This window comes from Myotis yumanensis, unplaced genomic scaffold, assembly GCF_028538775.1.
Source record: "Myotis yumanensis isolate MYYU_CA2020_CCGP unplaced genomic scaffold, mMyoYum1.0.hap1 SCAF_15, whole genome shotgun sequence".
Taxonomy (NCBI): Eukaryota; Metazoa; Chordata; class Mammalia; order Chiroptera; family Vespertilionidae; genus Myotis; species Myotis yumanensis.
The window spans coordinates 7,321,769-7,346,675 of NW_027223766.1; the positions used below are offsets into that span (position 1 = coordinate 7,321,769).

The 24,907-nt window shown below is 38.5% G+C and overlaps 2 protein-coding genes across 5 annotated transcripts in view; one reads left to right on the top strand and one right to left on the bottom strand.

Annotated features, from left to right (window-relative positions):
* Nucleotides 1-8,895, top strand: part of IL7 (interleukin 7) — a 56,932-nt gene extending 48,037 nt beyond the window's left edge. For all 3 annotated transcript variants that reach the window (XM_070391963.1, XM_070391962.1, XM_070391960.1), the window contains 2 exons: nucleotides 4,842-4,895; nucleotides 7,501-8,895. In XM_070391963.1, the coding sequence (XP_070248064.1) occupies nucleotides 4,842-4,895; nucleotides 7,501-7,620 (174 nt within the window). In that variant the 3' untranslated portion in view covers nucleotides 7,621-8,895. The remainder of the gene's footprint in view (nucleotides 1-4,841; nucleotides 4,896-7,500) is intronic.
* A 3,578-nt stretch (nucleotides 8,896-12,473) lies between these two features.
* ZC2HC1A (zinc finger C2HC-type containing 1A) overlaps nucleotides 12,474-24,907 on the bottom strand; it is a 57,679-nt gene continuing 45,245 nt past the window's right edge. The window contains exon 10 of one of the 2 annotated variants that reach the window (XM_070392119.1): nucleotides 12,474-14,749. In XM_070392119.1, coding sequence (XP_070248220.1) covers nucleotides 14,584-14,749 — 166 coding nt within the window. In that variant the 3' untranslated portion in view covers nucleotides 12,474-14,583. The remainder of the gene's footprint in view (nucleotides 14,750-24,907) is intronic. The other variant, XM_070392120.1, reaches the window with a different exon arrangement.

Sequence of the window (24,907 nt, forward strand, 5' to 3'; positions counted from 1 at the left end):
CCTTTGCTGTCTGCTGTTACCAAGATAAAACGTCTCCAATTGACACAGGAACACAAGGATTGGACAGTCGAGCATTGGAAAAAAGTCACGTGGTCCGATGAATCACGTTTCCAGTTTCATCATGCAGATGGTAGAGTGAGAATTTGGCGGAAACAGCATGAAAGCATGCACCCCACATGCATGAGCACAACCCTTCAAGCTGGTGGGGGCAGTGTTATGGTTTGGGGCATGTTTTCCTGGCATGATTTGGGCCCTTTAATTCATGTGGAACAATGTCTGAATAGCACAACATACCTAAGTATCACTGCTGATCAAGTTCATCCTATCATGTTGATGGCGTATCCCAATGGAGATGGCTTCTTCCAACAAGACAATGCGCCATGCCACAGTGCTTGTATTGTGCCAGAGTTTCAAGAACATGAGGGAGACTTTACCTTGCTTAGGTGGCCACCACAATCACCAGATCTCAATCCAATTGAGCATTTGTGGGACGAAGTTAAAAGAGCCATCAGGCAGCTGGTTCCACAACCATCAAACTCACAGAACTGGACAGTGTTATTCCTCAGGCATGGTGTCAGATTCCTCGCATCACCTTTCAACATCTCGTGGAGTCAATGCCAAGAAGAATCGCCGCAGTATTGAAGGCAAAAGGTGGCCCAACGAAGTACTGATGGGGTGGTCATAATAATCTGGCCACTCAGTGTATATGACCAATAATTTTCTATTTATTTGTTTCAATAATTTTGATAAGTATAGGGCTAATTTTTCCCTACTGCCTGCTAGCGGTTGTTAAGCAAACAAAACAAAACAAAAATGGAAAAGATTATCTTGAGTGTAGAAAGTTTCTTAATCTATAAAATGAAGGGAAAATAATAGTATACATTATAGGCTATTGAAGATTAAATGGCATAACTCATATAAAATGCTTAGGATCAAAAGGTTTCAATAAGTGTTATATTATTATTACAATTAACCTCCTCTTCAGGAATTTTACCAGCTGCCACACAAAGCCAAAAGGTTTCTTATGATTTTTTAAAAGAAAATTTTTAGGACAGAAAAAGGGTTGTGTGTTATTTATTAATACCAGTAGTTGCCCACAGCTCAAGTGGTAAAACTGTGTTTGCGCCCTACTGGTAGTGATAACAAAGGTGACGTAAGTTGAACCAGTTCCCTTATCATGTGTTAGGTACACAATGCCAGCCAGTCTCCTCCTGGTGTCCTGGGTTTGCAAGCTTACTTCCCATTTTGTCCCCTTACTTATGTTAGTCTCTTTTCTATAATTCTGATCTGCCCTGTTCTACATCCTTCAAGGCCACACTCAAGATTCATGAAGACTTCATAGTCTAGCCTACCAGCTCTTAATCCTTATTCATAGTGATATCAAACTACTGTCTAATGCAAGAAAGTCCAATAGGTTCATTGTTGCTTACACATCCAAATGATTAGCAATGCCTGTTGGAAACACCATGTTGTGTATTAGCCTCAAGTCAAGGCTCAACTGAAAAACTGCAGACAAACTAGTGATAACACCTCTTCTCCTAGGAAGGGTAGGGGTTATGGGTATGCTACGTATTTGCAGTTCCTTCTCTCATGTGCTGAGCTTTGCATGGATCACCATGTTCCAAAATCAACTAACTGTCAAGAAGGAAAACACAAATGATTTATTCTTGAAATTTAATAAAATTATGTCACAAAACTAACTAACCTGATACAATCTGCATTTTTCTTAAAATGACAAGGTAAGATTAAATACAGTCAGCTACATTGACTTTTCTTCGTGAGTCAGGTCTGCATGAACTATTGATTATTTCATTTTGCTTCTGATAGATAAAGCACAATAAAATGTATGGTCAGGATTTCACAATTTAATGATGACTTTATTTTCATATTGATTAAAATTCTAGTGTTGTTTGTTACTATACCCTTCTGTATTAGGTTTTTCACTTTATGTATTTATGTATTTATTTATTTATTTATTTATTTAAATTTATCTTTATTGTTGAAAACATCGCAGATGTCCCCCCCCTCATATATTAGTTTTTCATGCCTCACAGCCATTAAGACAGTGCTGGGCATACCTGCAGGATCCAGGGCATTCAGAAGATAATTTCTCTTGTTTCTTCCTTTTCCCTCATCCTCATACAGGCATACCTCGGAGATTTTGTGGGTTTAGTTCCAGACCACCCCAAAAGAGCGAGTCACTGAATTATTTTTTGTTTCCTAGTGTATATAAAAGTCATGTTTACACTACATTGTAGTCTATTAAGTGTGCAATAACATTATGCCTAAAGATGTACATGCCTTAATTTAAAAATACTTTATTGCGAAAAAATGCTAAACATCATCTGAGCCTTTGTGAGTGGTAATCTTTTGCTGCTGGAGGGTCTTGTCTTGATGTTGATAGTTACTGACTGATGGGGGTGTTGCGGTAGGTTGAAGAGGCTGTAGCAATTTCTTAAAATAAGACAACAATGAAGTTTGTCACATCAACCGACTCTTCCTTTCATGAGTGATTCCTCTGTCCCATGTGATGTTGTTTGATAGAATTTTACCCACATAGAGCTTCTTACAAAATTGGAATCAGTCTTCTCAAATCTTGCTGGTGCTTTATCAACTAAGTTTATGTCATATTCTAAGTCCTTTGTTGTCATTTCAACACTCTTCACAGCATCTCCACCAGGAGTAGATTCCATTACTTAACCCTATGGAGCAACTTCTCAGCCATTAAGGCTTTGTCATGAGATGCAGCAATTCAGTCCCATCTTCAGGCTCCACTTCTAATTCTAGTTCTCGCCATTTCCACTGCATATGCAGTTCGCTCCTCCATTGAAGTCTTGAACCCCGAAAAGTCATCCATGAGGGTCAGAAACAACTTCTTCCAAATTCCTGTTAATGTCGATATTTTGACCTTGTCCCATGAGTCATGAATGCTCTTACTGGCATCTGGAATGGCGAATCCTTTTCCAGGTTTTCCATTTACTTTGCCCAGATCCATCAGAGGAATCACTATCTATGGCAGCTACAGCCTTTGACAGGTATTTCTCTTTTATAAAAAATATATTTTATTGATTTTTTACAGAGAGGAAGGGAGAGGGATAAAGAGTTAGAAACATCAATGGGAGAGAAACATCTATCAGCTGCCTCCTGCAGGAACTGGGGATGTGCCCACAACCAAGGTACATGCCCTTGACCGGAATCAAACCTGGGACCCTTCAGTCTGCAGGCCGACCCTCTATCCACTGAGCCAAACCAGTTAGGGCTTGACAGGTATTTCTTAAATAATAAGACTTGCAAGTTGAAATTACCCTTGTTCCATGGACTGCAGAATGGATGTTAACAGGTATGAAAACAACATTAAACTTGTTGTCTAGTTCCATCAGAGCTCTTGGATGGTCAGGTGCGCTGTCCATGAGCAGTAATATTTCAAAGGGAATCTTTTTTCCTGAACAGTAAGTCCTAACAATTGGCTTAAAATATTCAGCAAACCGTGTTGTGAACCGATGTGCTGTCATCCAGGCTTTGTTGCATTTAAAGAACACAGGCAGAGTAGATTGAACATAATTCTTAAGGGCCCTAGGATTTTCAGAATGGAAGCTGAGCACTGGCTTCAACTTAGTCACCAGCTACATTAGCCCCTAACAAGAGAGTCAGCCTTTGAAGCTCTGAAGCCAAGCATTGGCTTTTCCTCTCTAGCTGTGGAAGTCCTAGTTGTCATCTTCTTCCAAATGAGTGTGTTTCATCCACATTGAAATCTGTTGTTTAATGCAGCATCTTCGGTATTTATCTGACCTAGATCTTCTGCATAGCTTGCTGCAGCTTCTACACCAGCATTCGCTGCTTCACCTTGCACTTATGTTATGGAGAGGACTTCTTTCCTTAACCTCATAAACCAACCTCTGCAGCTTCAGACTTTCCTTCTGCAGCCTCCTCACCTCTCAGCCTTCATAGGATTGAAGAGTTAGGGCCTTGCTCTGGATTAGACTCTGGCTTGAGGGAATGTTGTGGCTTGACCCTCTATCCAGACCACCAAAACTTTCTCCAGATCAGCAATAAGGCTGTTTGGCTTTCTTATCATTCATCAGTTGACTGGAGTAAGCACTTTTAGTTTCCTTCAAGGACATTCCTATTGCTTTCACAATTTGGCTAACTTTGGAGCAAGAGGCCTAGCTTTCAACCTATCTTGGCTTTCGACATGCCTTCCTCCGTAAGCTTACTCATTTCTGTCTTTTGATTTAAAGTGAGATATGCAACTCTTCCTTTCACTGAACTCTTAGAGGCCATTGTAGGGTTATTAATTGTGTCTCAGGGAATGAGGAGGCCCAGGGAGAGGGAGTGAGATAGAGGAATGGCTGGTCAGGGCACAGTATTTATCAGTCAAGTTCACCATTTTATACGGGTACAGTTCATGGCGCCCCACAACAATTGCAATAGTAACATCAAAGATCACTGATAACAGATCACCATAACAAATATAATAATGGAAAAGCTTGAAATATTGAGAGAATTACCAAAGTGTGACACAGAGATACAAAGCAAACTAATGTTGGAAAAATGGCGCTGATGCAGGGTGGCCACAAACCTTCAATTTGTAAAATAAAAAAAATAAAAAACACACCATGCAATTATAAGGGGAGTGCAATAAAGTGATGCATAATAAAGCGAGGTATGCCTGTATTCTACTTCTAAATGAAATGAGTATCTGCTAACAACAAATAATTGAAAGTAGATTCTCAAAAAGATTAGATGAGCTGAGAATAATATACAAAAATTAGCAATAACATTAATGGGAGAAGCAATAAAGAATTAATATTCAATGTTGTAAATGTAACTTTGTTTTTAAGGATAAAGAAAAAAAACAACCTTCCCTGGGTGAAGTCCAACCCACTAAGAATTTGGTGAGAATAATTGTATAATTTTCTTTCTTTATCAGTTTTTTATTTAACTTAATTTCTTCATGTTTCTCTCTGAATTTTCTTTTTTATAGTTGGTTTTGAAAATATTTTATAATGTTATTAAAAGTAGCAAGAAGGTACTTCTTTGAAATTGCATCCCTTTAAACTGTTTTTTCTTTTTAAAACACTATTTTATTTTACTTTATATCATTTTTTTATTTTATTGGGTTGACATTGGTCAACATGAACATATAGGTTTCATGGTTTCATGTGTAGGGTTCTATGTTACAAAATTTGAATATGGCACCATGTGCCCACCATCCAAACCACTATTTTAAAATAAAAGAAGCTAGGGGAAATATCAGAGCATTGATTTTTTTAGAAAGCAACAAAATTGAAACCACTAGGTAATAGACAAAACATGAATAAACTATATAGGAGAAAGTAAACTAGAAAACAAGCATATGAAGAAAAAAAGCCATCCTTATTCCTTAGTAAAGAAATAAAAATTTAATATGAGAACCTATTTTATACCTATTTTATTAGTACAGAGTATACAATATATACTATAGGTGTATGTGAATATTCTACATTTATAGATCATCTTTATATTACTTATCCTATATAATAAAAGACTAATATACAAATAGACCAAACAGTGGAATGACCGGTCGCTATGACGCACACTGACCACCAGGGGGCAGACTTTCAATGCAGGAGCTGCACCCTGGTGGTCAGTGCACTCCCACAGGGGGAGCGCCACTCAGCCAGAAGCCAGGCTGACGGCTGGTGAGCACAGCAGTGGTGGCGGGAGCCTCTCCTGTCTCCATGGCAGACAGACATTCCCCCAAGGGGTCCCGGAATGCGAGAGGGCACAGGCCAGGCTGAGGGAACCCCCCTCCAGTGCACGAATGTCAAGCACCGGGCCTCTAGTATTAAATATTTATACTAACAGATACTATTGCACAAAATTATATAGCAATATAAAAATAAATATGAATGAAAAACTCAGGATAATGAAATTTGATTAAACGTTAAATTGATATCAATATTAATTAGGAAAGGACATGTAAAAATGGATGCACCTGGTTCATAAGAGTGATGGGTTCTCCTTTCATATTTCCATTATTGTTAAAATGTCATTTGAGCAATAGATACATGAGAACATGAAAATCCCTTGCTCCTTTTAGAGAAGGGGGCTAGCTTGCTTACCTGGAACTCAGGAAGCCTAGGAATCCCACTTGAACTTGCAGAGTTGAAATGAACACACGAGCAATTTAAACACACTGAGGGCTTCTGGGTAAGAACACATGGGTGGTGGGCACGCAATGCATAATAGAAACATACACTTGAAACCTACATAATCTTATTAACCAATGTCTACCCCAATAAATGTAATTTTAAAAAAAGAAAGGACATGAGAACCACACCAGACAAGAAAAACGGAAAGGTATAGGAGGGAGATACCATCTGTGTTCTTATGATTACAGAAATAAAATGGTTCTTCACTTTTGTCTTTTTAATGAATGTTCACTCTTGGTCTCTGAAGAAAAGTCATGAAATCCTCACATCCATGTATTTCACATCTGCTTGGTCACATAAACTCAAACATGTACCCTTTAAATACATCCTGGGACCCTCACTAAAAAATCTATGAGAAATTCTCCTTCATAATTATCTTTGATATCTGTTGTCTAATATTTTTAATGGATATTTCAAGGCTGTGTGTTAATGTTATTCAACACACACCTAAAACAGACCCGAATCTGTGCCTTAACTAAAAATAGAACAACTGAGCTCAAGACCCAGTCATTATACTTACTTGACATGTGACCATAGGGGCTTATTTACCCTCCTTGCGGCTGTTCCCTCATCTGTGAAAGGAGGCAAAATCAGCAATTTCATAGAGTCAAGTAGATACAATGAAATAATGTGAAGCACAACATCTGACCTATAAAATACCCAATGACTGGTTGTAATCTCAGGGAGGTTCCCTGCCCTGTCCCAGCCCCACTTCCAGGGGCTCACGGGAGTGTCAAGTATCAGCAAAGCTGCTCCCTGCTCATCTCTTCCATGGGAGGTACCTCTTTCTCCGCTTTCCGGAGGCTGTACAGGAAACTAGGATTTTCATCAACAAATGAGAGTTAGCTTATGAGGCAGGTGCAGACCGATGGTTGGGGTGGACCTTGGGGCACATGCTCACTCAGGTAGATCCTTAGTCATCATCTTTGCTAAAATATGCTGCCTGTTTTCAGTGCTAACTATTCCTTCCACACAAAATATGTTCTCCTGTATTACAAAACCTAATTGAGTAATTTACAAGTATCTTTCTCACAAAAGTTTAAATAGCATTCTTGTCCTACTGTTGTAGGCACCAGGCATCGCTCTTTAATGAATTCTAAATCTTAAACCACAACAACCTTGAATTTCCTACATATCATCCCAACTAGAGTTAGAAATCACAGGTTTAAAGTACGATGCAAGATTCTCCTTTCCCATGACACAGAATTTTCAGTAGAACCTAAGATGGTGGAAATTAAAGATTGAATATTTGAAAACATGTATTTGTATAGAAATGTGAACAAACTTTTTTTGCATATTTCTGTAGGAAGAGAAAAAATCTTCAAAGGGACAGAAAAAACAGGATGAAATGTGTTTCCTAATGATACTACTAGAAAAGATTAAAACTTGCTGGAATAAAATTTTGAGCGGCACTAAAGAACATTGAAACGTATGGCGTGACAATATAAAGACGTGAACTTTAGTTGCATCCCTCAAGAATTGATCTGCTCGTGCAATTTTCTGGGGTAGAACGCCTCCCAGAAATTACTGAATGCACCTGGTAAAAATGGGTTAGAGCAATTGAGAAATACATGCTGTGGTACTAGAAGGACACAAACAATGGAACTGAACGCTGCAATCAACGGACTATTTCCTATGTGTGTGCACATGTGTCAGCTGGTGTTAATTTGGGGCTGATTTTTGTAAGACGATCCATATAAGGCAGTGATGGCAAACCTATGACACGCGTGTCAGAGGTGACACGCGAACTCATTTTATTGGTTGATTTTTCTTTGTTAAATGGCATTTAAATATATAAAATAAATATCAAAAATATAAGTCTTTGTTTTACTATGGTTACAAATATCAAAAAATTTCTATATGTGACACGGCACCAGAGTTAAGTTAGGGTTTTTCAAAATGCCGAGCTCAAAAGTTTCGCCATCACTGATGTAAGGTATTAGCTGCAATAATCCTTTTTAGACCTGTTAAAAATGTTCAGGAGACATGTAAAATCTGTGGTGTATATAAAGGTTACAAGGATTAAAAATTAGCTTTGCTTTATTTCTTTATGGCCTACTATGCATCAGTATAATGCAATGAGTGTGGATATTGTCATCTTCTGGCAGAGTTGACAGTGAGGTATGGACAATGCCCAAGGGAACAAGTCATGTATCTTAAAGCAGAAACGTAAAGGAGTCCAAGATGCTTTAAGAGGAGTGTGACTGTGTAGCACATTGCCTCCAGTAGATGGCATAGAAAATGTCCTAAAATGAAAACAAAGAATAATTTCACAAAATAGGAAGTCACCTGTTTTAAGGCTGCTAAGCCATAGTACCGAGTTTCTTCTGTCATTTACGTGTAATAAAACTTGTCTGAATGAGTTTGCAATTTGGGAAGTATATTTTTAAGAGAATAATATATGTTGCCTTTTAATTAATGGAGTGTGTATATTTAATTTTGACACTATATCTGTATATAAAAATATTTTCATACAGTATTACGAACAAATTACTTGCTTTGGATAACATTTCTCCCTTTGATAATAAATGACCTATGTATTAACACTGTCAGATTCACTTAATCTCAACAGAACTTTTTTCCCAGTTTTATTGGGAAATATTTGACATGCATCACTGTATATGTTTAAGGTATCCGATATGATGGTTTGTTTTACATATATTGTGAAATGATTAACACGATAAGTTCAGCTAACATCCATATTCTCATATAATAAAAAGAAAAGAAAGAAAAAAAACTGTTTTCTCTTTATTTTGAGAACTTATAGGACTTACTCTTAACAATTTTCCTGTGTTGCGTACAGCAATGTTAGCTATAGTCATCATGTTGTACATCCCTGGGATTTAGTTATCTTATAACTGGACCTTTGTACCTTTTGACCACCTGCCTCCAGCGTCTCCCTCCCCCTATCCTCTGTGTTTGGTGTCTTTTTTTAAAATACATTTTTATTGATTTCAGAGAGGAAGGGAGAGGGAGAGAGAGAGATAGAAACATCAGTGATGAGAGAATCATTGATCGGCTGACTCCTGCACTGGGGATCAAGTCCACAGCCCGGGCATGTGCCCTTGACCGGAATCGAACAGGGGACCCTTTAGTCCACAGGCTGACACTCTATCGACTGAGCCAAGTCGGCTAGGGCTGTGTCTGGTGTCTTTTAATACAAGCTTTTATGTTTAGGTTCCACATGTGAGATCATACAATATTTGTCTTTCTCTGTCTGACTTATTTAACATAATGTCTTCAAAGTCCATCCATGTTGCCACAAATGGTAGGATTTCCTCATTTTTATGGCTGAATAATTCATCCACTAAAAGACACTTAGATTTTTCCCATGCCTTGGCTATTGTGAACATTGCTGCTATGAATATGGAGGTACAGTTATCATTTTGAGTTAGCGGTTTGGATATATTCCTGGAAGAGGAATTTCTGGATCATATGGTAGTGCTGTTTTTAATTTTTTAAGCTCTTCCATACTGTTTTTCATAGTGGCTGGACCGATTTACAGTCCCACTAACCGTGCACGTGGGGTACCTTTTCTCCACCTCCTCACCGGCATCTGTTACCTCTTGTCTGTTTTATGATGGCCATTCCACAGGCACCAGGTGATATCTCATTGGGATTTAAATTTGCATTTCCCTAATGACTAGTGAGCCAACAGGATTTTTTTAAGGCGAGATTTTTAATATTGCCCTACTATTTGGTCTCTTTCACTGAACACATAACCTTTAATACCTTATTACCAAGAACGTACATGGGGCCAATGATAATACTATTAAACGGGTTCTGCTAAACATTTTTCCATACTTCCAATTATTCCATCAAGAAGTATATATCTTATAAATAAAACTAGAGGCCCAGTGCACAACATTTTTGCACTTGGGGGGGAGGGGTCCCTCAGCCCAGCCTGTGCCCTCTCACAGTCCAGGACCCCTCGGGGGATGTCTGACTGACAGCTTAGTCGGACGTCCTTAGCACTGCCGCAGAGGCAGGAGAGGCTTCCACCACCACCGCTGCGCTCACCAGCCATGAGCCTGGCTTCTGGCTGAGTGGTGGGGAGCACACTGACCACCAGGGGGCAGCTCCTGTGTTGAGCATCTGCCCCCTGGTGGTCAGTGTGCATCATAGGGACCGGTCATTCTGCCGTTCGGTCAATTTGCATATTAAAGTTTTATTATATAGGATTACTAGGTTATGAAGCATGAATATTTTTAAAGCTTTTATATTAAAGTAAACTTAGTCAACTTTTAAAAATGTATTATCAATTTCTATTTCTGTCAGCATATAAGGTCTTTCATCTTCATGCCCGTGGCAGTTTTCAGTTTCTTTATAAGACTGCTGGTTTCATGAATAAAATCAGCACTTTTCTGTGGAGTACACTCAGCACTCCTGGCAACCTCCTATTCCCAGCCTCGTTGCTGCAAATTCACAATAGGATGGAAAGTGAGGTGCCTGGGCAAATAGAGAAAAGGGAGGGGAAAAGGGAAGGGTTATGTGAGATGGAGTGAACTGATGTGTCATCGGTGACTTTTATGCAAAGGCACTTTTTCTGAGTCACCGGGACACTGGAAGTCAACCGCGCTTTGCAGCTCTCGTGGACCCACCACACACGCATCCTTTCCACGGCCACTTGCCTTTCCCTCCGAAGGTGGTTAGTACAGCTCTCGCTCACAGCCCTCCGGTCTCCTCCCGAGCACTGGGACAGGGAAGAAAAACAGAAAATGGAATGGTCGGCTAACTTGTGATAAGAAAGCTGCATTTTCAACACTTCTGCAATATTTTGTTCTTGCTTTTACAATATAGAAAATTCTATTAAAATAAATCCTTGTTTGTCCCAAGTTGTAGTTGTCTGTATATCTATCAACTTCTCCAAATAAATGATCAACTTTAGGACAGAAATTAATCACATCTTATTTCTCTTAATATTTCATAGAAGGAAGACCATATATAACATATTTTAAGTGTATATGAAGCTTTAGTTTTGTGCATGTTACGTTAGGCTAAGCATTTTTACCTCCTATTTAAATTGATGTCACTGTCACATGTTAAAGTTTGGCCAGATGATTGGAAAAAAGGCCTTATTTTAAAGATTTTAAGTGCTGTACAACTAAAATAAAATATTAAATAGAACAAGGAATATTTGGTAATGTGCATGAGTAATACATTAGAGATATATAATTGCTAACAAAATTTAAGGTAAATATTAAATACTTCTATCAATTATAAGCACGCTGGTGCCCAAAATGAGCTAGACTAGGTTTCTAAGAAATCAACAGATGGGTTATGAAATCCAAAAACCTCTCTCTTACAAATCTCTGTAATTCCATGCTCCCCATCCCCACTCAGATATTCATGCCTATGTTGCTGAGGAGCTTTTAAAATAATGGAGGGCTGGTAACATTAGCCTAAAGCACCCCCTGGTGGCAAAATAAAAACCAATCCACATACAGTTTTACAGCCAGGCAAAACTGTATGTAATCAATGAGTATCGACAGTAACATTTAATTGAAAAAAAAAAAGTTAAGTGAGACTAAAAATGAGTGTGGCTATCATTAACTCCGTTTTAATGACTGTCCACTGCCCTATTAAATAATGCAGACAGTTGGAAAATCAGCCTATCTTCTATCTCAGTACTAAAAATATACCTAACCATATAAAATACCTACACCTGCAATGCAAATAGACAGTTCTATCATTTTTTTCATTCCCTGAGCCTCTCTACTCATGGTAACAATATTCACTTCTAGCCTACAGAAAACTGAGTACAAATTAAACATGTCTAATCTGATGTTTTCACGGGAGGTAACTCCTGTTATAATTTTAAGCATGATGGTCTAAATTACTTAGACTCTAAGTAAGTATTCATCACAGATGAATACGTCTGCCATTCAATTGTGTGTTACCTAATTAGAAATACTCAATGTGTTTTAACCTGGACTTCACTAAATGTTTTCAATTGCTAGATTTTATTGGCTATCAAGAGAATGTTTCAATGCCTTAATCTGTGACAAACCTTTAAGGTCAAAAACACTTCAATAAAATAGTAATAATTTCTTTGACAGCTGATGGCACACAAAAATCTGCTCATTTTTAAAACTCTGCATTTTGACTTCAAAGATTTTCTTTGTTTCTTTGTCTTCCTATCTTTCTACCTATGTCTGGCTAAAAGATAAGACATCAATGAAAACCAACTAGCAATTTTTTTGCTTCATGTCTTTATTGAATAGGTGCAAAAATGAAAACTTATTTGTAATAAAACCCATAGAATGAACAGGAGACAACAGCAATTATAATAATCTTATTTTTCAAGCTAATAACTTTAAAAATAATGTGTAAGAAATTTTTATGTTTTAATTTAAGCTTACAATCTTTTAAATTCTACCACACTGGCAAATGCGAAATGTGAAAATAAATAAAAATAAATGATGCATAGATCTAGGAAAATTTTTTAAAAACCAAACTAATGCATGACAAATCAATGTGAAAATGATATATGCAAGTAATATAAAAACGTATTTAAATATTGTCATAACATGTTTCATAATTCATGAAACTCTTTTGACCAACATAACTGAATAAAGACAACCAGAAATAAATTAATAAAAATTCAGGGTTAAAACTCTAATGTAAGTAAAATGACAATTCCCATTACATTAAGTTTATACCCCCTGCCTGAATGAAAAGAACAACTTATGAATAAAATTATAAAGTATAAGCATAAATAAATTTCAGGAAACTGTATAAGCCACGAATTTCTACATTGATCCTTATAGTTTAACAGAATCAAAAACAATAAGCTAGGAACTGCCTATAAAAGATTTGCTTATATATTTATAATAGAGTTGTTAGGCTTGATTCAACAGAAATTACTACTGAATCACTGAATATGGATACACAAGCAAAGAGATTTACTACTACATACTATGCTACACTGAGTGTGACAATGATTACATGATGTATTTTAGCCAAAGTAAAGAAGGATAATTAAATTTTTGTGAATGCTTAATTACATAAGTCAGGTATGCATTAAAGCAATGCATTTTCAGTGGCTTTTATTGTGATGTGAATGGTATTTCAACATGAAAAACTAAAAAGAAAATGTGAGTAGGAAAAATTATTCTCTTAACCTACTCATAACTACATCTAACTATACTTCAAGATACTAAAATTCAAATTCTTTTACCTGCATGCCCTCCACTGATAATTATTACCAAAATTATTACTTATTTGGTGAGGTGGTTTGTTTTAAAATCCACTACAGTAATTTATTCTACATTCCAATGCATAGAAATAAACATGAATTTGAAGAAAATTTTTGCATCTCTTATTAATTACATTTTCAAACTTTGCAAAAATTAAGTAGTAAATTAAAACTATTCCATAGCCCTAGCCAGTTTAGCGCAGTGGATAGAGCCTCAGCCTGTGGACTGAAGGGTCCCAGGTTCAATTCCAGTCAAGGGCACATGCTTCAGATGCAGGCTGCTGGCCCTGGTTGGGGTGTGCAGGAGGCAAACAACCGATGTGTCTCTCACATCAGTGTTTCTGTCTCTTCCCTCTCCCTTTCATTCCCTTAAAAAAAAAAAATCAATGGAAAAATGGGTGAGGATTAAAACATAATAATTAAAAAAAATAATAAAACTACTCATTAGACATTAGGTTATAGAAAAGAAAGAAAAGAACTGAAATTTGAAGATGCAGACACAGAGGTAAAAATTTCAGTTATAACTAGAATACGATTTGTATTTTTAGCCTGTGTCTCCAAAAAGGAAATTGCATAATTACATTTTGAGAGAATGAGTAAAAATATTTAAATTATATCATCATACACTGAGTAAAGGGTAACACAGAACTTATTTTTTCTTTTAAAAAAGTTTTATAAAATTGTTGAAGAGAACTGCAAAATGACCTCACATAACTAATTGCAACTAAAAATATTCTCAATTCCAAGCATCCCATCCAACTATAGTGGATACGTCTGAAAATAGGCACCAATAATAAAATGTTTATTCTGATTTTTTGCTCAAAGTAATGACCATCCTAAAGCTTGAAGGGCTAAGCACTAGAGTTCGAGGATTTGTACAGTATACTTAATGCGTTTTAACAACAACAGAAGAGTAATACCTAAGTTAATGATTCCACTTGAAATCATTTTCCAACAGATGAGTATTTTCTTGACTGGCACAGTTTGGAATAATAGGCATTTATTATATACAGTATATGTACACATATATACACACACACCACACACATTATATAGCAAGGGGATTATGTTCCAAAAATTGCTGGAAAAAAGTGTATCAATTTTAGCACAAAATAACTAGAGGAAGTGCTCTGGCTGGAAGCAGTAACAGTCATCAAACTCTGGACTTCGCTCTTTCATTTGGGATTTTGTTCACAGAACTATTCTTCGAATGCCACATTCACAGCAGAACTTGGCCCATTCCACAGGGTACTTAGTCCCACACTCGTGGCAGAATTTGGGTAAGTGTCCAGAGGAACTTCCTTCAAAGCCTTTCATGTTTCCACCATTGAGTGAAGATATGTAGTCGCCATCTGGCCTGGGAAGTACAGAAAAAAGTTCACATCAGCTGTTCTCAACCCCCATAACTCTTGGAAACAGGGCTAACATTAAGCATGACTAAAAACTTGCTTCATCTCACTTCCAGTTCAGATTAAGAAAACACTCTTATTTCTCTTAATTTATCTTTTTTAGAATTACAGATTTCTTTATTTGAATTATGTATCTGAGGTATCCCATTTGCCAGACAGCGTAAGTTTGATTTTGGAACTCTACTTCCTTTCTGATCTACTCTCTGAAAAACAATCTCATCTCTGAAGAAACATACTTTGTTGTGAATTTTATTACTAACAATAAAGGCTCTAGTCTTTGGAATGCACCCAGCTGTTATTTAATGATGCATGGAAAAGAATAAAACCGTAATTTGACCTTCCTTCTGCTTTTTGCCTTTACATTTCAAAATCTGTATAATCACAATGTCAAGTTTTTATTTTCTTCCTATCTTCTTACATTTTTATTTTATTTTTCAGTTACATTTAACATACAATAATATATTAGTTTCATGTGCACAACATAGTGGTTAGACATTTATGTAATTAATGTAAGTCTACTACCCATCTGACACCATAATTATTACATTACTAGAGGCCCAGTGCACGAAAATTCATTGACTGGGGAGGGGGGAGCCCTCATCCCAGCCTGCCCCCTCTCACAGTTCAGGAGCCCTAAGGGGATATCCTACTGACGGCTTAGGCCTACTCCCCGCGGGGACCGGGCCTAAGCCATAGTCTGGCCTGCCTCTGCGGGAGGCGACCAGGCCCATCAGGAGAAGGCACCACCCCCAGCCTGCCCTCAGCCTTTGCAGCCACCGTGGCTTTGTCCAGAAGGACATCTGGAAGGACGTTCAGCTGTCCGGTCTAATTAGTGTATTATGCTTTTATTATTATAGATTATTGACTACATTCTCTATGCTGTATTTTACATCCCTGCTGCTATCTTTACTAAAGTTACTTTCTCCTTTTCCCTCTCTCTTTCTCATCCTACCTACTCTCTTCAATTAAATAAGGATAGCAGGGTTCTAAATTTGCAATGTGAAATGTTCTGTTTTAGTAATATCAGTTCACAGGAATATATACATTAAATACAATTTCCTGCTTTCATATCCTCTTCTTAATCTTAATCTGATCAGTGCCCAGGAAGTAATTATTTTAGTTCTCTCACTCACTGTTGTTACTGCCTTTTGAAGAGTTTTGTGTCCCAAGCCCTGTATATATGTGGTGTAGGCACTTAAACATAATTGATTAATGTTCTTGAATCAAGGAGTTTTGCTGCTTTTGGAAAACTCTAGCATCCATTTAGGATGGTTTGAAATGGGTAGTTATGGCCATAGTGCAGCTCAGATTTCTTTTCCTTTTTTTTACTGTTGACAGTATTACAGACAGATGTTCCCTACTTACCCCCTAAGCCCCCTCTACCAAATACCCACCCCACCCCAGGCCTACTGTATGTGTCCACTGACTATGCATACATACATATATGTTCTCTGGTTATTTCTTCCCAGTCCCCCTCACTGCCCACTCCTCTGAGATCTATCAGTCAGTTCCATGCATCCTTGTCTCTGGACTTACTTTGTTCATTGATTCCACAAATAAGTGGGATCATGTGATACTTCTCTGTCCCTGATTGACTTAATTTACTTAGCATAATACTTTCCAGGTTGCTCCATGCTGTCATAAAGGGTAAGAGATCCTTTTTTCTTTACAGCTGCATAGTATTCCATGATGTGTATGTACCACAGCTTTTTTATCCACTCATCTGCTGATGGGCACTTGGGCTGTTTACAGATCTTAGCTATCTATATATAAAACCCTAATATGCAAATAGACCGAACGGTGGAACAACTGAACAACCGGTCGATATTACATGTGCTGAACACCAGGGGGGTGTGCACAGAACATGGCAGGCGTCAGCCATGGTGGGATGGTGGAGCAGGTGAATGGGGATGCCAGACCAAGGCGAAGCGCCAGTCACTGTCATAGGGGCGAGCTTCTGGTAGTTACTGAAAATTCTTTGCTCCTGTGCACCACGGTCCCGCCTGGCACTCACACCTGCGGCTGGTGCCGGCCCCGCTTGCACCCACTGCCAGCACTAGAGCCGCCACTTGCACCCTCTGCTGGCGCCCGGCGGTGGCCCCAATCACTTGGCACTGTCAGCAGGTGCGAGTGGTGGCTGCTGGCCCCTATCGCCCCTGAGGGCTTCTCCACCTCCCCCTGCTCCTGAGGGGTGATCGGGACAGCAGCTGCTGCTTGTACCCACTGCTGGCACCGACCCCAATCGCTCCAGGCCATCATTGGGTATGAGAGGGACTGGCGCCGTCAGCACGTGGGAGTGGCAGCAGTGGGAGCAGGGCTGCCAGCAGACAAGGGATCGGGGGCTGTGGTGGGAGGGTCCGGGCAGCGGCACAGAGGTTGGGTCAAGACCTGCCCCTGTGCCCACCGTAGCCTTGCGGCCCACAGTTCAAAGTGCACGAATTTGTGCACTGGGCCCCTAGTTGTAAATAAAGCTGCTATGATCATAGGGGTGCATGTATTCTTTCTGATTGGTGTTTTGGGTTTCTTAGAATATATTCCCAGAAGTGGGATTGCTAGGTCAAATGGTAGTTACATTTTTAACTTTTTTGAGGAAACTCCAAATTGTTTTCCACAGAGGCTGCACCAGTCTGCATTACAACCAGCAGTATATTAGGGTTCCTTTCCCTCCACATTCTCACCAGCACTTGATGTTTGTTGACTTATTGATGGTAGCCATTCTGGCAGGTGTGAGGTGATACCACAGTGTACTTTTAATTGACATCTCTCTGATAAATAGTGACATAGAGCATTTTTTCACAAGTCTATTGGCCAACGGTATGTCCTCATTAGAGAAGTGTATATTCCGGTCCTTTGAATTTTTAAAAAAATATATGTTTATTGATTTCAGAGAGGAAGGGAGAGAGACAGAAACAAAAACATCAGTGACAAGAGAGAATCATTGATCTGTTGCCTCCTGCAGGAGGAGAATTTAAGAGAGCTTTGGGACAACATGAAATGAAACAATGTCCACATAATAGGGGTACCAGAAGGAGAAGAAGCTGAGAAAGGAATAGAAAACCTGCTTGAAGATATAAAGACAGAAAACTTCCCTGACTTGGGGAAGAAAAAGTCACAAAAGTACAAGAAACAGAGCCCCAATAAAGATGAATCCAAAAAGACCTATACCAAGACACATCATAATTAAATTGGCAAATGTAAAAGAGAAAGAAGAATATTAAAGGCTGCATGAGAGGGACAGAAAGTTACCTACAAGAGATCTCCCATTAGACTATCAACTAATTTCTCAACAGAAACATATCAGGCCAGAAGGGAATGGAATGAAGTATACAAAGTGATGAAAAGTAAGGGACTGAATCCAAGACTACTCTATCCAGCAAGGCTATCATTCAAAATTGAAGGTGAAATCAGGAGCTAGACAGACAAAAAAGATTAAGAGAGTTTATTATCACCAAATTAGCAATACAAGGAATGCTAAAGGGACTGTTGTAAAAAGAATAGAAAGAGAAGAAGAAACACAGGCATAAAGAAAAAAATGACAACAAACAAGTACCTATCCTTTATAATAAAAAGTTAATATGCAAATCGACTGAAGCAGAACGGCCAGTCACTATGATGCACATTGACCACCAGAGGGCAGACGCTCAACACAGGAGCTGCCCCCTGGTGGTCAGTGCGCTCCCACAGGGAGAGGGCCACTCAGCCAGAAGCTGGGCTCATGGCTGGCAAATGCAGTGGTGGTGGTGGAAGCCTGTCCCGCCTCCACGGCAGTACTAAGGAGGTCTGACTGACAGCTTAGACCCGCTAGGGAGCAGGCCTAAGCCGTCAGTCAGACATCCCCTGAGGAGTCCTGGACTGCGAGAGGGCGCAGGATGGGCTGAGGGCCCTCCGCCCCCCTCAAGTGCAGAAATTTCATGCACTGGGCCTCTAGTCAATAATAACCATAAATGTAAATAGATTAAATGCTCCAATCAAAACCCATAGGGTAGCTGAATTGATAAGAAAATATGACCCATATATATGCTGTCTACAAGACACACACCTTAGAGCAAAGGACACACACAAACTAAAACTGAAAGGATGGAAAAAATTTTCCATGCTAATGAAAATGAAAAAAAGCTGGGGTAGCAGTACTTATATCTGACAAAATAGACCTCAAAGTGAAGGCCAAAGCAGGAGATAAGGAAGGCCACTTCATAATACTAAATGGATCAATACAACAAGAGGCTATAACTCTGGTACACATATATGCACCAAATATAGAAGCATCTAAATATATTAAAAAAAACTTCTGGAGGCTATCAAGGGAGAGATTGATAGCAATACAATCATAGTAGGGGACTTTAATAGCCCACTGACATCACTGGATAAATCTTCTAGACAAAAATCAATAAGGAAACAGCAATCTAAGTGACACTCTAATTGGATCTAATTGATATCTTCAGAATATTCCACCCCAAAGCTACAAAATACATATTCTTCTCAAGTGCACATGGGACAATTTCAAAGATATACCACATGATAGAACACAAGCTAAATCTCTACAAATTCAAGAAGATTGAATAATATCAAGCATCTTCTCAGACCACAATGGCATGAAATTAGAAATCAGCTACAATAAAAATGCTCAAAAACAATCAAACACATGGAGGCTAAATAGCATGCTATTAAACAATGAATGGGTTGCCAAAGAGATCAAAGAAGAAATAAAAGACACCCTAGAGACAAATGCAAATGAACACACAACAATCCAAAACCCATGGGACACAGTGAAAGCAGTCATGAGAGGGAAGTTTATAACACTACAGGCCAACCTAAAAAACAAAACAAGAAAAACTGGTAATAAGTTATCTAACACTACAACTTAAGGAATTAGAGAGAGAACAACAAGAAAAGACTAGATAAATAGAAGGAAGGAAATAATAAAGACTAGTAAGGAAATAAATGACACAGACACCAAAAAATAATACAAGAGATTAATAAACCAAGAGCTGGTTCTTGGAAAGGATTAATAAGATTCATGAACCTCTAGCCAAACTCACCAGAAAACAGAGAGAGAGGACTCAACTAAACAAAATCAGAAACATAAGAGGTGAAGTAACAACTGACCCCACATAAATACAAAGGATATTAAAATACTATGAATGACTTCATTCCAATAAATAGACAAAATGGACATATTCCTAGAAAACTACCACCTTCCAAAACTCAATCAGGAAGAATCAGAAAACTTGAATAGGCTGATAATTACTAATGAAATTGAAGCAGTAATCAAAAACCTCCCAGCAAACAAAAGCCCTGGTCCAGATGGATTCACAGGGGAGTTTTACCAAAAATTCAAAGAAGAACTAACACCTAGCCTCCTCAAACTATTCAAAAAAATTCCAAGAAGAAGGAACACTCTTGCTATGAGGCCAGCATTACCCTAATGCCAAAATAAGATAAATACATGACAAAGAAATAGAACTACAGGGCAATATCCCTGATGAACACAGACACTAAAATCCTCAATAAAATATTCTCAAATTGGATCCAACAATACATTAAAAAGATCATACAGCAGGCTTGGCTCAGTGGATAGAGCATCAGCCTGCTGACTGAAGGGTGCCAGGTTCGATTCCGACCAAGGGCACATGCCTGGGTTGCAGGCTCAATCCCCAGTAGGGGGTGTGCAGAAGGCAGCCGATCAATGATTCTCTCTCATCATTGATGTTTCTATCTCTCTCTTCTTTTCCCTTCCTCTTTGAAATCAATAAAGAAATACATATTTTAAAAATAAATTAAAATAAGATAAAAAAAATCATACATCATGACCAAGTGGAATATATTCCGGGGATGCAAAGCTGACACAATATTTGCAAATCAATAACTATGATACAGCACATAAGACAACTACAGACTACAAAACAGACTACAAGACAAAAATCATAGATCGCCCTAACCGGTTTGGCTCAGGCGATAGAGCATCAGCCTGTAGACTGAAGAGTCCCAGATTCGATTCCGGTCAAGGGCATGTACCTTGGTTGCAGGCATATCCCCAGTAGGGGATGTTCAGGAGGCAGCTGATCGATGTTTCCTCTCATCGATGTTTCTAACTCTCTATCCCTCTCCCTTCCTCTCTGTAAAAAATCAATAAAATATATTTTTAAAAAATCATAGATCATATAAATTGATGCAGAAAAAGCATTCAAAAAATTCCAACACAAGACTTTTTTATAAAAAGTCTCAGCAAAGTGGGAATACAGGGATTATACTTCAACATAATAAAGGCCACATGACAAACCTACAGAAAACATTATACTTCATGGGCAAAAACTAAAATCATTTCCCCTAAGAACAGGAACAAGACAGGGATGCCCTCTTTCACGAGTCTTGTTCAACATAGTACTAGAAGTCCTGGCCATAGCGATCAGACAAGAAGAAGAAACAAAAGGCATCTAAATTGGAAAGGAGGAAGTACAGCTCTCATTATTCACAGATGACATGGTACTGTAAATAGAAAACCCTAAAGACTCCATCAAAAAACTACTAGATTTAATAAATGAAGTTGGAAACATAGCAGGACACAAAATTAATACCCCAAAATCCATACCATTTTTATATACCACTAGAGGCCCAGTGCATGAAATTCGTACATGGGTTGGGTCCCTAGGCCTGGCCGGCGATCAGGGCCAATCTGTGGAGTGACGGGTGGGACGATCGGGGGACCCCACTAGCACCTACTTTGGCTGTCCTGGGGCCTGTGGGCTGGGGGCAGCTTCTGCGTTGAGCGTCTGCCCTCTGGTGGTCAGTGCACAGCATAGCGACCAATCGTTCCACTGGTCATTCCATCATTTGGTCGATTTGCATATTAGGCTTTTATTATATAGGATTAGTGAACTCTCAGAAAGAGAAAATTTTTTTAAAAATTCTATTTACCATTGCAACAAAAAAATTAAGATACTTAGGAATAAAGTTAGCCAAGAAGGTAGAAGACCTGTACTCCAAAAACTACAGGACGATAGAGAAAGATATAAAGAAATGGAAGAATATACCATGTTCATGGATGAATAGAATCAACATCATTAAAATGTCCGTATTACCCAAAGCAATTTACAGATTCAATGCAATCTCTATTAAAATACCAACAGCATATTTCACAGACCTCGAATAAACACTCCAAAAATTTATATGGAACCAAAAAAGACCCCAAATAGTCACAGCAATCTTGAGAAAGAAGAACAAAGTTGGAGGAATCACAATACCAGATATCAAGTTATACTACAAAGCTACTGTGCTCAAAACAGCCTAGTACTGACACAAAAACAGACATATAAATCAGTGGAACAAAACAAAGAATGCAGAAATCGACCAAGCCACTATGCTCAATTAATATTTGATGAAGAAGGCAAGAGCATACTTTGGAGTAGAGACAGTGTCTTCAAGAAATGGTGTTGGGGAAATTGGACAGGTACATGTAAAAAAATGAAACTAGACCAGGGGTGGGCAGACTTTTTGACTCGAGGGCCACAATGGGTTCTTAAACTGGACCGGAGGGCCGGAACAAAAGCATGGATGGAGTGTTTGTGTGAATTAATATAAATTCAAAGTAAACATCATTACATAAAAGGGTATGGTCTTTTTATTTTTAGTTTTATTCATTTCAAACGGGCCGGATCCGGCCCGCGGGCCGTAGTTTGCCCACGGCTGAACTAGACCATCAACTTACACCATACACAAAAACAAACTTAAAATGGATAAAAAGACTTAAATGTAAGACATGAAACCATAAAAGTCCTCGAAGAAACCATAGGCAACAAAATCTCAGACATCTCTAGTAGCACTCTGGAAAACAGCATGGGCTTTCCTCAAAAAACTAAAAATGGAACTCCCATTTGACCCAGTGATCACACTTCTAGGAATATATCCTAAGAAACCCGAAACACTCATCAGAAAGAATATATGTACCCCTATGTTCATAGCAACACAATTTACAATAGCTAAGATTTGGAAACAGCCTAAGCGCCCATCAGCAGATGAGAGGATAAAAAAACTTTGGTGCATTTACACAATGGAATTCTACACAGCAATAAAAGAGAAAACTCTTACCATTTGCAACAGCATGGATGGACCTGGAGAGTATTATGCTGAACAAAATAAGCCAGTCAGAGAAAGATAAATATCACATGATCTCACTCATATGTGGAATCTAATGAACCAAACAAACTGATGATCAAAAATAGACCCAGAGAAATAGAAGCATGAACATACTTTGAACCTTAGAGGGAAGGTAGGAAAGGGTGGGTAGGTGGGAAGAGATCAACCAATGAACTTGTATTCATATATACATAACCCATGGACACAGACAATGAGGTGGTAAGGGCCTAGTGGGGAGGACTGTAGCAGGCTGGAATAGGTTAATGGGGGGAAAGGAGGAGGACCTATGTAATATTTTCAACAATAAAGATTTAAAAAATAATAACATATTTTTATTGATTTCAGAGAGGAAGAGAGAGGGAGAGGGAGATAGAAACATCAATGATGAGAGAGAATCATTGATTGGCTGCATCCTGCATGCCCCACACTGGGGATTGAGCAAGCAACCCAGGCATGTGCCCTGACCAGGAATTGAACCATGACCTCCTGTTTCATAGGTCAACACTCAATCACTGAGCCATGCTGGCATGACAGTCCATTGAATTTTTTAATTGGTTGTTTGCCTTCCTGGTGTTGAGTTGTATAAATTTTTTATAAATTTTGAAAATTAACTCATCAGCTGTATCATTGGCAAAAATGTTCACTCATACAGTGGGTTCCCTTTTCTTTCTGTTGATGGTTTCTTTTGCTGTGCAGAAGCTACTTAGTTTGACACAGTCCCATCTATATATATAAAAGCCAAAGCGACCGAACAACTGAACAACCCGTCAACCAGTCGCTATGATGGGCACCGACAACCAGGGGGCAGACACTCAATGCAGGAGCTGCCCCCTGGTGGTCATTGCACTTCCACAGTGGGAGTGCCGCTCAGCAAGCTTACCAAGCAGTGGCGGCAGCAGGTGCAGCAGGGAAGGGAAGAGTGGAGTGGCGCGGGCTCCTCCCCGGCAGCCTGCCGCTTCGTGCGCTACTTTGGGTAGTATGGACACTTTAATGATGTTTATTCTTCCTATTCATGAACACAGTATATGCTTCCACTTGTTTGTATCTTCCTCTATTTCTTTTTTCAGTACAGGTCTTTTACCTCCTTAAGTTTATTCCTAGGTATCTTTTTGTTGTTGTTGCAATGGTATATGGAATTGTTTAGTTTCCCTTTCTGAGAGTTCATTATTGATGTATAAAAATGTCATCAATTTCTGGATGTTAATTTTGTATCCTGCTGCTTTGCCAAATTCATTTATCAAACCTAGTAGTTTTTTGGTGGAGTCTTTAAAGTGTTCTACGTACAATATATTTCTATGTATGAATAATGACATAATAATAGTTCCTCCTTTCCAATTTGGATGTCTTTTATTTTTTCTTCTTGTCATATTGCTATGGCTAGGAATTCCAGTACTATATTGTATAGGAGTGATGAAAATGAACATTCCTGTCTTTTTCCCAGTCTTAAGGGAAATACTTTTAGTTTCTGCCCATTGAAAATGATGTTGCCCAAACAGCATGCTCAGTGGTTGAGCATCAACCTATGAAACAGGAGGTCATGGTTCAATTCCCTGGTCAGGGCACATACCCTGGTTGCAGCTCAATCCCCAGTAGGGTATGTGTAGGAGGCAGTTGATCAATGATTCTCTCTCATCACTGATGTTTCTATCTCTCTCTCCCTTTTCTCTCTGAAATCAATAAAAATATATATTTTTAAAAAACTTCTAAGACATTAAAGAAAATGATGTTGGCTGTATGTTTATCAAATATGGCCTTTATTATGTTGAGCTACGATCCCTAAATTCCCAATTTACTGAGTTTTTATCATAAATGGGTGCTGAATTTTGTCCAATGCTTTTTCTGTATCTATGATCATGTGACTGTTATCCTTCATTTGTTTATGTGATCTATCACATTAATTGATTTGTGAATATTGTACCAGCCATGCATCCCCAGGATAAACCCTACTTGGTCATGATTTATGATCTTTTTAA